The sequence below is a fragment of the Phyllobates terribilis genome, unplaced genomic scaffold, assembly GCF_046119375.1.
Source record: "Phyllobates terribilis strain yellow unplaced genomic scaffold, ASM4611937v1 Scaffold_35__1_contigs__length_13245226, whole genome shotgun sequence".
Taxonomy (NCBI): domain Eukaryota; kingdom Metazoa; phylum Chordata; class Amphibia; order Anura; family Dendrobatidae; genus Phyllobates; species Phyllobates terribilis.
Window position 1 is genome coordinate 5,420,433 of NW_027362795.1, and position 16,156 is coordinate 5,436,588.

Below are 16,156 nucleotides of genomic sequence, written 5' to 3' on the forward strand. Positions count from 1 at the left end.
AGTTAGGTCTCTATGCTGGGCAGACCCAAAATTCTCACTGGTCACTCCTAACTCCGGAATGGCAGACTCTGGGGGCGCTACCTCCTTATCCTCCACAAGGACACAAAAGGGAATCCTGTCAGACTCTGGATGTGGTGATACCTCATCAAGGTTAACTGGTTTCTTATCTGAGCCAGCAAGCCGGGAACCCTTCCCCCACAGATCCCAAAACAAACAAAAGTCCCAGCCTATAATAATAGGGTGCAATAAGTTCTGAACGACGCCAACCTCGTGGGACTCAGTACTGTGGGCCGTTTCAATGTCCACTCTGGCAATGGAGTAATCCTTAGCCTCACCATGAATGCACTGAATGCCAACTTTTTTCCACGGGATCATTTGGTGAGGAAGGGTGGTCCTCATAAGGGTCACCAGAATCCCGGAATCTAGCAGTGCCATTAACTCCCGTCCGTTCACCTTCACGTGATATGCTTGTGGCCCCTCGCTAGCTGAACAGTTTACACTGCAGGCCAGATAAGCATAATATGAACAACGGCATCCTATGCTGCAATCCATCGGCTCAGGGATCAGGGGACAACGGGCGGCTATATGGCCTGGGCCGCGGCACCTCCAGCAAACAACGTCACCCTTAGGGACTTTGGATCCCCAGTATGGAGTGGGCTGCCTTCCCAAGGAATCTTCAACTCCCTGGTATCTCTCGACCTGTCTGACCAGTTCATCCACATTCTGGGAATCACCCTGGGCAACCCAAGTCTGTATGGGCCTCGGCAGGGAGTGCACAAACCGGTCCATCACCACCCGCTCTACCATCTGCGCAGGCGTAGAGGATTCCGGCTGCAGCCAATTCTGAACCAGGTGCAACAGTTCAAATATTTGGGAGCGAGGTGGTTTGTCCCGGTGATACGCCCAGCACTGAACCCGCTGTGCCCTGATAGTTATTGTCACCCCCAAGTGCAAGAGAATCTCAGTTTTTAGCTTGGCATACTCTTTGGCGTCCTGCAAAGCTAAATCATAGTACACCTTCTGGGGCTCTCCCATCAAGTATGGCACCAGTACCTCTGCCCACTGCTCTGGCGGAAGTTTCTCCCTCTCAACGACCTTCAATGTCATCCCCAGGGGTCATTTTCTGCAAAGCCCGTTTTACTGCCTTCGGGACGTGGGAGTCATCAGCCGGACCTAGGTTTGGGGCATTCTTCCTGCCCTGGATGGCGGTTGCCAGAAGCTGCATCTGCTGCCATTGTTCCTGCTGGTGCTGCTGGATCTGCTGTAGCAACAGCCTGTTGGTCTCCTGTTGCTACAATGGCGATGCTTGCTGGCTTGCAACAGACTTCACCCAGGACATGCAAGTTTTCCTGTAGCAGTCACACATCTCTGCTGAGAACACTGCCCGCACGTCTAACACCAATTGTAGAGGTTTTACTCACTTGGGTGCGACAGGAGGAAAACGTGAGGCATGTTCCTTTAAAAGTTCGTGTGGGTTTATTGCTTCATAAACCCAGAAGCCAAACAGAAAAGCAAATAGCCTTTAGATCAGGCAAACAAAGTAAATGTCCTTAGCAGGTCTCTGCTCAGCCAGGCCTGTGTGGCACACAAGCTGGAGTAGCGTCCAGTGTCCTGGCTTGGTCTGAAGACAAACATACACAGGAGGTCTTCTCCCTCCAAACACACAGACCATGTGCCAAACAACTGCCTCCATTTTATAGGCTGTTAACCACACCCAGAGGTGAGGTATGTGGGTAGCTGGACCCACCCATTCTCTCCTAGCTACCCATAACCCGGCTCCCAGGTGCACCAAACGATCCTCTTAGTGCTTATGTGCCCTAGAGAAACACTCCGGGTTACATCACAGAGACCAGCCATCTCTGTGACACATACCTCTCGTCGACTACGCGGCCATTAGCCACCTTACAATACCTTGATACATATCTGGTTTTATGACTTCCCCACGGCTGATTAAAGGGAATCTGTCACCCCCTGGGACTTATCTGACCTCTAATATGGACATACAGGTGGTAGAAATGTGAATCTATACATCTATGCCTCATATTAGAGGTCTGTTTGTTGTGAAATGGCTTTTTATTCAGTGAAGATTCCTATGCTTGCTGGCCAGGAGACGGGAAGAAATCCCCGCCTACTGTGTTGATTAAAATATTTCCCCCCTTCCCTGCATGTCACAGTGCCCTGTGACGTGCACTCGCCATGTCCAGATCCCGCGCCTGCGCGCTTTTTATGGTACTGACGCACTTGTACTCTGTACTATGCAGCCATAGTACTGCAGAGATCTTGAGCCAAGGCGCCGGGAATTCACCGTGATTCACCGGCACCTGCACACAAGATCCCTGCAGTACTATGACTGCATAGTACACAGTACAGCTGCACCTTCCGTAAAAAGTGAAGTGCGCGGGACCTGAACATGCTAACTGCACGTCACAGGGAACTTCTTCGCGGCCCGCAAGCATCGGAATCTTCACTGAATAAAAAGCCATTTCACAGCAAACAGACCTCTAATATGAGGCATACAGGTAAGTATAGATTCACATTTCTATCACCTGTATCCCCATATTAGAGGTTAGATAAGTCCCAGCGGGTGACAGATTCCCTTTAATCAGCCATGGGGTAGTCGGTTGAGTGGATTCCCTTTAATAAATACTCACTTAGCCCCATTCTTCGTGCAGGTACTAATGAATCCAGGACCTATGAGATTTTTACCAAATGATAGTTGGATAGTTAGGGGTGTATCATCCATAGCGTCTTCCCACACGGCCACTATGGTGCTCGTGAAAAAACACAGAATTTGAGCTTGGTTTTAGTTGGTATCCATGCAGCACATAAATGTATGTTTACTAGGGCCATTAATCAGAAAAAAAACCTATAAGAAGAAAAATGGTCATAAACCCTGCTGTAAATAAATAAATAAGTAAAAAGCAAAAGTGCATTTAAATAAAATAGGGTTCTTCGCAACACTGTTTTTGATCAAAAATAGCATGAAAGCTATCCCACCATGGCAAGGTGCACCCATTCAGGATAGGCCTGCTATGTATAATAAAAACCTTACCATGTGTCGGCCTCAAACTTCTGTGTGTGAATCAGACATGAGATCTAACGTGATAGAAGATTACAGTCCGGGGAAGACGGGAAACATTCATATAGACGGCCGGTGGAGATGTAGTCAGTGAAGCACTCTGGCTAAATATGTTTCAAGAGCCGTAGTAGAAGATGAATATGTCGTCCTCATCATGAAGTAGTTATTTCTCATGTCACGTGTAATGAAGATCTCCTGCAGTATTGCTAATGCTGATTCTAGTGTCGGTAAATGAGACGAGAATTAGCAATAAGGAAGATGAGTCTTTGAGAAATGTGTTCAGCTACAGACTCCAAGAAAGAAACTGCTTGTTGTCTGTGGCCTAAAATATATAGGTTTTATTACTATATGTAAAGAAGAAAACTAAATACTGTAAAATAATATATCTCCTCATATGTTTCCCCTTATTATCTCCAGTAATTGTATTATTACACAGGATTTTTATGATGTTACATAGGCTCATCATCTTCTCATTCAGGTCCCTACAATATCAGATCCTCTCAGTGAATATCTTCTATTTAAGAGAATTTTCCTTATGGACCCATCAAAGATGAATATGGACAGAGACAAGATGGCGGAGAGGATATTACACCTCACCCTAGAGATCCTCTTCCGGCTTACTGGAGAGGTGAGAGATTCTGATGACGTCACATTACATCATTCTTATCTATGGGAATAACAGATGGACAGAACTGGAGAGGTGAGGACTCTGGAAATGTCTGTAGTGAGATTTAATAATGTGTCTCTCCATAACCAGGATTACACATTAGTGAAGAAGACCGCTAGTGTACGCTGTCAGGCCCCTGTGTCTAAGGGATGGGAAAGACCCCTGAGCCCAATCACAGGGCCTCCATCTCACCCCTTGATACATGAGGACATCAATGACCAGAAGATTCTAGAACTCACCTACAAGATGATCGAGCTGCTGACTGGAGAGGTGACATTGCTGGGACATTATACAGTAACGCTATGAAAGGATCGGGGGGATGACTGTATCATTATATGTGTCGGGTTCCTATAAGGTGTCAGGATGTCACCGTCTATTTCTCCATGGAGGAGTGGGAGTATTTAGAAGAACACAAAGATCTGTACAAGGACATCATGATGGAGGTTCCCCAGCCCCACACATCACCAGGTAATAGACAGGACTAAATACACACGGCCTATAATTATCTGTATGTAAAGATTGAATTCAGTCTCTGTATGTGTTTCTTCCAGATCTATCCAGTAAGAGGACAACACCAGAGAGATGTCCCCATCCTTTTCTTCCACATGACTGTAAACAAGAAGATCCCAATATTCCTCAGGATCATCAGGTAGATGGAGAGAAGGTGTCATGAGATCTCCCCTATGATGTGTAGACGGCTGTGAAGGTCTTGTGCTCAGTCTTGTTTTATCCACCAGTATTATATGTTTTCTATTTGTGTAATGAGAACGGTGGAGATGGCAGGATTAGAACTGATCATAGATGTGACTTCTCATCTGTTTGTGACTTTTACAATATTTGTTTCAGGGTGAAGATCTGACCCATATTAATACTACAGAGACATATGTGAGGGGTGATGAGCGGTGTAAAGAGGAGATTCCTACATATGACTACCCAGGTGAGTAGTAACCACTAAATGCAGAGAAGTCACAGATTCTTCTCAGTCACCGGCTGTGGCTGCTTTATCGGTTGTGTAGTCCGGCTGTATTACTATCATGTGATCACCATTTTGCCTCTAAACCACAACATTCTCTTCCACCCAAAACTGTTCAAATGATTTTGGGCATTGAAACCCTTTTCCATAGAATTTACAACCTGGATGATCCACCTACTCCCTGTGATTAGAAGACGTTACCTGCCCAGATCTGTAAACCACAAAGCCAGAAAATCACTTGAAGAAAAATATGATGGGACTGTAAGTGAAAGCGGAGGGTAATGATGCTGTTGGCTTCCTAGATCCCTGATATCTTATTGGATGAATCTACCTTCTCTCCCTTCTGCGCTGCTGAATGTGCTCATATGGTCCCTACAAGACCAGGTCCAGTCTTTCTGGCCAAACTTCACATTTATGATCTACAACATTAAATTTGCAGTGACGGCCAAATGTGAATGTCTGTACAATAACAGCAGAGTTTCCCTTTATCCTGACTTTTCAGTTTCTTTTAAAACCGACTAACTTCAAACTAGATTGTGATAAACTAAACAGAAAAAAACATTACACCTGTGCCACGATATATCTCTAAGATAAATTTAAGACACCTCATCTCTGCATTATTATAAAAAGTTTTCTTTGAATGTCTAATATTTCTTCTTGAAAATCATCTGACAGAAAATATTGTCCCTTACGATAGTTTAGATTACGAAGAGCCACCGAGCCCCATACTCTAATTACCCCAGAGAGGTTTCACCACTAGTTACTCACTACTTACTGATGGAGACTGTTGAGATTGATTATTTCAGTAGATGTGTTAGGATCTATACACTCAGTTTTGACTATAGTAGTTAGTACCCAAAATACTCTGATTTAACCCCTTCCTGCAGCCAGTTTTGTGTTCCTATCTGGGCCCAGTTTTCAAATCTGACGCGTGTCACTTTATATGGTGATAACTTTGGAATTCTTCTGTTCGTTGTCACCTGGCAGTTCAAAAGATGGCTACCACAAACAGGCTTGGTGCTATCTACTCCATTTTCCAGATCCCAGGGTTTGCCTTGCTCATCATCCTTTAACCCCTCTACATGGATTTGGACTTAGACAGAGACCCCTAAGCTTGGGCCATGGTGTTATCTAATGTTCTGTGGTGTGAGATGGCAAGGAGAATAGTCAGATAGCCGGGTCAGAACATGGAGGTCAGTGAAAATACAAATTCATACAAAAGTAGTCAGTAAATGGGCCGAGGCCACAACAGGAAACAAATACACAAGCCGGGAGCTGAGCACAGAGGACTGAACCAGAGGAGAACAAGGCTGTATCTGGCAGCTTCCCGCAATATGCTTCCAGCTTTAGTAGGGTGCGGTGCTTTCCAAATGGCTGAAGCAGGGAGCAGATTAACTGCCAGACTGGATGGTACTACTGTCACACTGTCACAGAATACTGGAGGTAGGGGGCCTAAGCTGACCCTAAGCTGGGGCCCTGACTAATCCCTAAACCTGGAGGTACTGTTAAAGGTACAGAGGTCCAGGCCGCCAGCGTAACCCCTACCTCCTGAGGATCCCTGCACCTCAGTAATCTAGTCCTGAGAAGGACCCCGATCACAACAATTGGGAACCAGAAATAATATGCCCACACACAGTATTTAGACGAACGAGACAGTACAAGGGAAAAACCAAAACCACCTTGCATACAACTTCTACACAACTACAACAGAGGGAACACCAACGGGAAAGGAGATAAATGATAAAGCGAGGAAGGGAAAATACACTCCAAATACACTTATCTCAGCAACTCCAAACACCACGCTCCGCTCTGTAAGTCTGAATGAAAAGCTTTCACCGACACTTCCCAAACAGACCTGCAGGAATATGAAGGAGTCTCACTAAAGAAGCATTGATTGCAGCTGGGCGAGGCTGGACCTCAGCTAGCCCAGAGAGAGAGAGAATTAACTCCTTCACTGCCGAGAAAGCACAAAGCACCAACAAGTCAGCTGCGAGAAGTCAGGCTGTGTACTCGTGACGATCTTCGTGGCAACACACCCGTGACAGTACCCCCCCTTCTACGAGGGGCCTCCGGACCCTCAGGGCCAGGTTTATCCGGGTGAGTCGTGTGGAAGGCCCGAACTAATCGGTCTGCGTTAATATCCGACGCAGGAACCCACATCCTCTCCTCAGGACCATACCCCTTCCAATGAACCAAGTACTGAAGGGACCGGCGATTAAAGCGTGAATCAATGACCCTCGATACCTGGAACTCCAAGTTACCATTGACAACCACAGGAGGGGGAGGTAAAGGTGACGGTACCACCGGCGCCACATACCTCTTAAGCAATGATCTGTGAAACACGTTGTGAATTTTAAACGTAGGGGGGAGGTCAAGACGGAATGCCACCGGATTAATAACAGAACTGATTCTGTACGGCCCGATGAACCTGGGACCCAGTTTCCAAGAGGGAACCTTAAGTTTAATATTCCTGGTAGACAACCATACCTGATCGTTCACACTTAGGTCCGGACCAGACACTCTCCTCCTATCAGCCATACGTTTGTATCGGTTCCCCATAGTATTCAGATTCTTCAGCACCCCTCTCCATACTGAAGCGAGAGATGAGGAAAATCGTTCCTCCTCCGGAACCCCCGAAGAGCCCCCCCTACTGAAAGTACAAAACTGGGGGTGAAAACCATATGCCCCAAAAAACGGGGACTTACCAGTGGACTCGCTCCGCCTATTATTGAGAGCAAACTCTGCCAGAGGTAGGAAAGAAGCCCAGTCCTCCTGGTTCTCAGACACAAAACACCGAAGATATGTCTCCAAGCTCTGGTTCATACGTTCCGTCTGACCATTGGTCTGAGGATGAAAAGCCGACGAGAATGACAAATGCATCCCCCGCCGTGCACAAAACGCCTTCCAGAACTTGGACACAAACTGAGACCCCCGATCAGACACCACATCGGAGGGTACCCCGTGAAGCCTCACAATCTCCCCAATGAACACCTGCGCAAGAGTTTTAGCATTAGGGAGAGCCGGAAGAGCGATAAAATGTGCCATCTTGCTGAACCTGTCCACTACAACGAGTATGACCGTTTTACCCGAAGACGAAGGGAGGTCCGTAATAAAGTCCATAGACAGATGAGTCCAAGGACGCTCCGGGATCTTCAAAGGTAAGAGGGCCCCAGACGGACGGGTATGTGAGGTCTTAGAGCGCGCACAAACCCCACAGGACGCGACAAAAGTTACCACCTCTTTATGCAAGTTAGGCCACCAAAACCGACGCGAGAGGAGATCCACAGTTGCTTTACTCCCCGGGTGTCCTGCAAAAACTGAGTTATGGTGTGCCTCGATCACCTTTTGTCGCAACTGATCTGGAACGAACAGTCTCCCTGGAGGTCCAACAGGGGCGTCCCCCTGAGCCTCCAATATCTCCTCCTCCAGCTCAGAGCATACTGCCGAAACCACCACCCCCTCCTGAAGAATAGGAATCGGGTCGTCCGTATTCCCGGCCCCAGGGAAACTACGAGATAAGGCATCCGCCTTTACATTTTTAGACCCAGGACGATATGTAACGACGAAATTAAACCTGGTAAAAAACAATAACCACCTAGCTTGTCTGGGATTCAGACGTTTAGCGGACTCCAGATATAGCAGGTTCTTGTGATCGGTGATGACGGTGACCGGATGAACTGCCCCCTCCAAAAAATGGCGCCACTCCTCAAAAGCTAACTTAATGGCCAAGAGTTCCCTATTGCCGACATCGTAATTCCTCTCAGCGGACGACAATTTTTTAGAGAAAAAGGCGCACGGATGCCACTTACCAGGGGACGAACCCTGTGACAATACTGCTCCCACCCCTACCTCGGAAGCGTCTACCTCTACAAAGAATGGCTGAGACGCATCAGGTTGAATGAGTATGGGTGCCGAGGCAAAACATTTTTTCAAGGAGGAGAATGCTTGACAAGCCTTGTCAGACCACCTAGAAAAATCCGTCCCCTTTTTAGTCATGTCTGTGAGAGGCTTAACCATGGACGAGAAATTACGAATGAACTTCCGGTAATAGTTAGCAAACCCCAGGAAACGTTGTAGTGCCTTAAGATTCTCCGGCCGATCCCACTCAAGAACTGCCCGCACTTTCCCAGGGTCCATACGAAAACCGGACGCTGAAACCAGGAAGCCTAAAAACTGGAGTTCCTGTACGGCGAACACACACTTTTCCCACTTGGCATACAGTTTATTATCCCGCAAGATCTGTAACACCTGTCTAACGTGCTCCTGATGAGACCCCAGATCCGGCGAGTAAATTAAGATATCATCCAGATATATGACAACAAACTGTCCCACCAGGTGGCGAAAAATATCATTAACAAAGTGTTGAAACACCGCCGGGGCATTAGTCAGACCGAATGGCATGACAAGGTTCTCATAATGCCCCTCCGGAGTGTTAAAAGCCGTCTTCCACTCATCCCCCTCCTTCATCCTAATCAGATTGTACGCCCCCCTGAGATCCAACTTAGAGAACCATTTGGCGCCCACGATCTGATTAAAGAGATCGGGAATAAGTGGGAGTGGATACGGATCTCGGACCGTAATCCGATTAAGTTCACGGAAATCCAGGCAAGGGCGTAGGCCTCCATCTTTCTTCTTAACAAAGAAGAACCCTGCAGCCACCGGTGAAGATGAAGGTCTAATATGCCCCTTAGCCAGACTTTCTGAAATATAATCCTTCATGGCCTGCCTCTCAGGACCAGAAAGGTTATACAACCTAGCTTTAGGTAACTTGGCCTCAGGGAGCAGTTTTACAGAACAGTCATACTCGCGATGAGGAGGTAGTTCCTGACACCCATTCTCCGAGAATACATCCTCAAAGTCCGCCAGAAATGGAGGTAAGACCCAAGGAGTAACCGCACCGATGACCGTGTTCATGCAGTTTTTATTACAGAATTTACTCCATTGGCTTATCTCTCTGGTTTGCCAATTAATAACCGGGTTATGCTTAGCTAACCAAGGAAGGCCCAACACTATAGGAGTGGGAAGACCCTCCAACACGTAGCAAGACAACAGTTCTTTATGTATTGCCCCCACTTGAAGTTTTACGCCATGCACAGCTTGCAAAAAACTTCCCTGACCGAGAGGCCTGGCATCGATCGAGAATATAGGGATGGGTTTAGCCAACTCACTCAATCGCATACCTTGAACCCGGGCAAACCGAGCATCAACCAGATTAGCCCCGGCCCCACTATCCAGAAGAACAGATATCCTCTCAGTTCTCGTACCCACCACCACCTCCGCCGGTACGAGAAACTGAGACGAACCTAGGGACGAAATACCTACTCCCAGATTGCCGTCCACCACACAACCTGGGATCAACAGTTTTTTCGACGACTCTTTACTCTGCAAGGGACGGGATGGACACCCCCCAATAAAATGTCCCTTTTTCCCGCAGAGGAAACACCTTCCTGTCTTATGGCGCACCACCGGTCCCCTTCCCCGAAAAGATGTCCCTCCTAATTGCATAGGCTCCTCCGGACTGACCAGGGGAACCACCATATGAGGGGACCTTGTAGGAGGTGGAGACATTACAGGGGTTAGAGTTATCCCGCACCTCTCCCGAAGCCGTCTGTCAACGCGAATAGCAAGGGCCATAGCGGCTTCCAGTGACGCGGGAGAGTCATACTGTGCCAACACATCCTGTAATTTGTCGGATAAACCATGACAAAACTGGCTCCTAAGAGCCGGGTCATTCCACTGGGTGTCCGTGGCCCACCTACGGAACTCCGAACAGAATTCCTCCGCCGGACGATCTCCCTGCTGAATCCTACGTAACTTAGACTCAGCAAGGGAGATCCGATCTGGGTCATCATATACGAGTCCCAGAGCAGCGAAAAACCCATCCACTGACTGGAGAACCGGGGAGCTTGGGGGAAGAGAGAACGCCCAAGATTGTGGGTCCCCTTGTAGGAGCGAGATGACAATTCCCACCCTTTGTTCTTCACTGCCCGATGACCGAGGCCGCAGCCGAAAGTACAATTTGCATGCCTCCCAGAAAACAAAAAACTTGTCCCGCCCCCCAGTGAACCTGTCAGGGAGAGCTACTTTAGGTTCTGGTCCGGCTTGCTCCAGAGGATGCAAAACCTTGGACCTGACGTCCGCCAGCCCCATGGACAAACTCTGCAACTGCCGAGCTAGACCGGCTACTGGATCCATGGTAGCTGGAGAAAAACTAAGTTGGTCGGTGAAAATGTCACACTGTCACAGAATACTGGAGGTAGGGGGCCTAAGCTGACCCTAAGCTGGGGCCCTGACTAATCCCTAAACCTGGAGGTACTGTTAAAGGTACAGAGGTCCAGGCCGCCAGCGTAACCCCTACCTCCTGAGGATCCCTGCACCTCAGTAATCTAGTCCTGAGAAGGACCCCGATCACAACAATTGGGAACCAGAAATAATATGCCCACACACAGTATTTAGACGAACGAGACCGTACAAGGGAAAAACCAAAACCACCTTGCATACAACTTCTACACAACTACAACAGAGGGAACACCAACGGGAAAGGAGATAAATGATAAAGCGAGGAAGGGAAAATACACTCCAAATACACTTATCTCAGCAACTCCAAACACCACGCTCCGCTCTGTAAGTCTGAATGAAAAGCTTTCACCGACACTTCCCAAACAGACCTGCAGGAATATGAAGGAGTCTCACTAAAGAAGCATTGATTGCAGCTGGGCGAGGCTGGACCTCAGCTAGCCTAGAGAGAGAGAGAATTAACTCCTTCACTGCCGAGAAAGCACAAAGCACCAACAAGTCAGCTGCGAGAAGTCAGGCTGTGTACTCGTGACGATCTTCGTGGCAACACACCCGTGACAACTACTGGTCCCAGTCACCCTAATCTTAGTGGCTGGACAAGTCCTGCGCCGCCCAGAGCTTCCGGTTGTGACATCTCCTCCATCACCAGCGCCGCCTGCAGGATGAATAAGGCGGCTCCTGGTGAGAGTAGCAGACGTCGCAGGAGCAGATCCCAGAGGAGATGGGACCCACTATTTGCAGAAGCCCTAATGTGACCAAATGTCAGAAAACCAGAGCAGTAGAAATCCCCATAAAGTGACTCAATTTTGGAAATTATAACCCTCAGTGAAATAATCTATAGGAGTAGTGACTATTTTGACTCCACAGGCACTTTCTGGAAATTAGCACACAGTGGATGATGGAGAGTGAAAATTACAAATATATAATTTCATTACCCAACACATAGTGCCCAGATTGTGCTCCAGGAGACACACACCATAAATTAAGTGGGTTCTTCTCACTGTAGTAATGCCAAATACATGGATGCTAAATGTGTTTTGAGCGCACTGCAAGGCTCAGAAGTGAGGGGGAGATCTGACTTTGGGGGAGCGGATATTGCTGGATTGGTTTATGGAAGCCATGTTGCTTTTCAAAAGCCTTTGAGCCACTAATAATGTGGAAACCTCTGGTTTTCCATTGACAGGTGATGGACCTGAGTGGGGACTTGTTTTTTGTGAGATGAGTAGAAGTTTTTATTGGTATTATTTCACCTACATAACATTGTTTGGTGGCTTTTTATTCCATATTTGGGAGGCAGAATTAACAAACAGTTGAACACCACGCTCCACTGGTTCATCCTATGAGGTTTTCTATTAGACTGTGAACTGTTATTGTCTTGGTGAATAATGACGGCTAACATAGGGCAAAATAAAAAAAAAAATCACAGAAAAAGATACAGCCTTACTAACACCAAATCATATAACAAATGCACTAGCAGGATGCCGCAGACCCCCATGATAAAGGTGGGGGCCGCGCAGGTGCAAAATACTTATGGAGCAACCACTCACAATCGTACCAATTCATGGAGGGAGTGGTTGCCTAGTATTAAAGATGCACACAGATGAAGCTTGCATAGTCACACAGGTAGTTTTGATGCACAGTGTCTGACTTAGGATACTGATGATGTCCATACTGGGTAGGAAGGCTGCCCAGCACTATATAAGTGCACCCCACATGGACAGACACCCCTGTACACCCAACCAACACTAAAATGCTAATGCATTTGTTATCTGATTTGGTGTTGGTAAGGCTGATTTTTTCTGTGATGTTTTCTTGCTAAATAATGATACTTTTACATAAAGTACATTTTTACGGAGAGTTTAAGTAGCAATATTCAACAATATAAACTTTAAGGATATGTTATTCATAAATAATAATTGGTTTTATTCTTGGCAGATGACAGTACCAGGAGATCAGAGGGACAGCTCACATCTTCAATTTTTAAATCAGATGATCTTGAGATCCCACAGGATACAATTGAAGTGAATGCCATTGCTCCAGATATACCATCATCCATTCACAGCAAAGATCTGCCATCTGATCATTTGAAACAGGTCCTGTCTTCTGATTCATTACCGACTACTAAGGAAAATCAAAGTCACAAAATAAGCATTAAAAAACAAATTGCTCCTAAAGCAAAGAAGCCATTTTCATGTTCAGAATATGGAAATAGTTTTTCCCTCGAAAAGTCTTCTCCTAAACATCAAAGCATTCACACAGCAGAAACTAGATTTTTTTGTTTCAAGTGTGGGAAATTTTTTAACCAGAAATCAGATCTTGTTAATCACCACAGAAGTCACACAGGGGAGAAGCCATTTTCTTGTTCAGAAAGTGGAAAATGTTTTACAGAGAAATCAAGTTTTATCAGCCATCAGAGAAATCACACAGGGGGGAAGCCTTTTTCCTGTTCAGAATGTGGAAAATGTTTTAGCCGGAAATCAGAATTGGTTAAGCACCAGAGAACTCACACAGGGGAGAAGCCTTTTTTCTGTTCAGAATGTGGAAAATGTTTTACAGCGAAATCAAGTATTATCAGCCATCAGAGAATTCACACAGGGGAGAAGCCTTTTTCCTGTTCAGAATGTGGAAAATGTTTTAGCCGGAAATCAGATTTGGTTGAGCATATCAATACTCACACAGGGGAGAAGCCTTTTTCCTGTTCAGAATGTGGAAAATGTTTTAGCCGGAAATCAGATTTGGTTAAGCACCAGAGAACTCACACAGAGGAGAAGCCTTTTTCATATTCAGAATGAGGGAAATGTTTTACAGCGAAATCATGTTGTATCAGACATCAGAGAACTCACACAGGGGAGAAGCCTTTTCTTTGTCCAGAATGTGGAAAATGTTTTAGCCGAAAAATAGATTTGGTTGAGCACAACAGAACTCACACAGGGGAGAAACCTTTTTCCTGTTCAGAATGTGGGAAATGTTTTATCCTGAAATCAGTTTTGGTTAAGCACCAGAGAACTCACACAGGGGAGAAGCCTTTTTCCTGCTCAGAATGTGGGAAATGTTTTGTGAAGAAATCATCACTTCTTAGTTACCAAAGTACTCACACAGACGAGAATCCATTTTCATGTTCTTAATGCGGGAAATGTTTTACACGGAAATCAACTCTTAAACTTCAGAGGTCACACAGGGGAGAAGCCTTTTTCATTTTTAACCGAAAATTGTATCTTCATAAAGGGGTTGTCCACTACTAGGACAACTCCTTCTCATTCCTAATGTTTGGTCTTGTTAAAATAAAAACACTCATACGCACTTACTGTTCTGGCGCTGTTCCATTGGTGTCACAACTCGCGTTTCCGTAAGGATGTTGCATCATACAAGATTGTTACATCACACAATCCTGCCCCCAATCAACGCCACCTTTAGACGCATTGTACATCAACAGGAAGGACATGGCCTGGACATAGCACCAAGAGAATGCACACACTGAAAGCACTCTCTTCAGACCATGCTCCTTGGGGAATTATAAGCAATTTACAGCCTCAAACATGACTTTCGATATGGAAAAGAAAGAAGAGATCAGAGGTTAATCTGAGGTCCTCCACCTCCGTCAGCATGTCTGGTATGCAGCGTTTCTTATGGAAGGTCTTATCTTACTGCTCCGGAGCTCTTACTGCCTGAGCTCAGCTTGGAAAAAGAAGCATCCTTAACCCTCATGATGCCAGACAGCTCCAGACAGTAAGTCCTGCACCAACTTCTCTCTTAATGTAGGCCTCACAAGAAAACAGCTCCATAAATCTCCCTGTACTCTCACCAAAGCCCCCATGCTGAGCAGTGCTTGCTTCACAGGGACATTTACCCCACAGCCACAGGTTATTCTGATATGGGGAACAACATAACTTATTTGTATATCAGATTGCGTCTATCCCTACTAAAGAAGATATGGAGCAATATATTCAGAGGCTGGAGACCACATACAATACTGAAATACTTCCCCTCACTTCTATCCTGTCACAGCTTACTGACAAGGTACAGAGATTAGAGGATAATGTTGTCCAAGTTAGAGGCCATCATAATGCTCAGAAACTAAGACACGATCTTCACAACCAGTAAATAAACCATCTGTTTAAATCACAATAATATCTGGATAAGGGGTATACCTGAAAGCATCAATGCACAAGTGATTATGCCAACACTGCGATCATTATTCATAGTATCCTTGGTGATCCTATTGATAAGGAGGTGGAGATTTATAAGGCGCACCGTACAATAGGCAATCATGGCCCAGATCCTGAGCATCCAAGGGACATTATCTGTCGCATACATTTTTTCACTGTAAAAGAGGCCATTGTGAGTAAAGCAGAGGAGTTGGGTCCTGGTGATTTCAATGGAAAACGCATATAATTGCTCACATATCTATCCTGAATGACACTTGCTAAAAGAAGGGTATTGAAACCACTACTTGATGCCATCCGGGAAAATGGCCTGATGTACTCCTGGGGGTACCCATTCCAGCTGTATATTTTCAAAGATCCAAGCAACATGAGACCTATTTGTGATGCCCTGGACATTCCATATATCTGACTGGCCACCTGCTCCACCATTGCCACAGAGCGTTCCAGCACGTCACAGAAGGCGTTCAATGGATCATGAACTTGATGGTGATGCAGCCAGATGGGAAAGGAACCTGCCAATCATATGAGCTCCTGAAATGAATCTTGTCTTCCCTGATGAGAGACAGTTTGCAGATGCTTACTTACTTCTTTAACCCCTTTAAAGCCCATGACATACTAATACGCGTCAGTGCCCTGGGCTTTAAGAGCCTGACCTGTATTAGTACGTCATGGCGATTGCGCACGCACACAGGCTGTGCGGGCGCGATCGCCGCCGGGTGTCAGCTGATTGTTACAGCTGACACCCGATACTATGTGCAGGGAGCAGTCCTGCACCGCTCCCAGCACATTAACCCCCGCGATGCTGGGATCGAAGTTGATCGCGGCATTGCGGGGGCAAGGGGAGGTGATCGGCGATACTCACCTCCTCTTCCGGCTTCCAGCGCTGTCTGAAGCGGCTTCCCGGGTGTTGCCATGACGACCCGATGTCGTCATGACAACATGATGTCGTCATGACAACATCCGGGTCACCAGACAGC

General features: G+C 46.4%; 1 protein-coding gene across 3 annotated transcripts in view; it reads left to right on the forward strand.

Moving 5' to 3' along the window:
* The window catches only part of LOC141182615 (uncharacterized), a 65,594-nt gene that overhangs the window by 7,460 nt on the left and 41,978 nt on the right, over positions 1 to 16,156 (forward strand). The window contains exons 2-8 of one of the 3 annotated variants that reach the window (XM_073660777.1): positions 3,558 to 3,707; positions 3,837 to 4,015; positions 4,090 to 4,214; positions 4,298 to 4,395; positions 4,593 to 4,683; positions 12,952 to 13,759; positions 13,844 to 14,064. In XM_073660777.1, the coding sequence (XP_073516878.1) occupies positions 3,558 to 3,707; positions 3,837 to 4,015; positions 4,090 to 4,214; positions 4,298 to 4,395; positions 4,593 to 4,683; positions 12,952 to 13,759; positions 13,844 to 14,064 (1,672 nt within the window). The other 2 variants (XM_073660776.1, XM_073660775.1) reach the window with 2 other exon arrangements.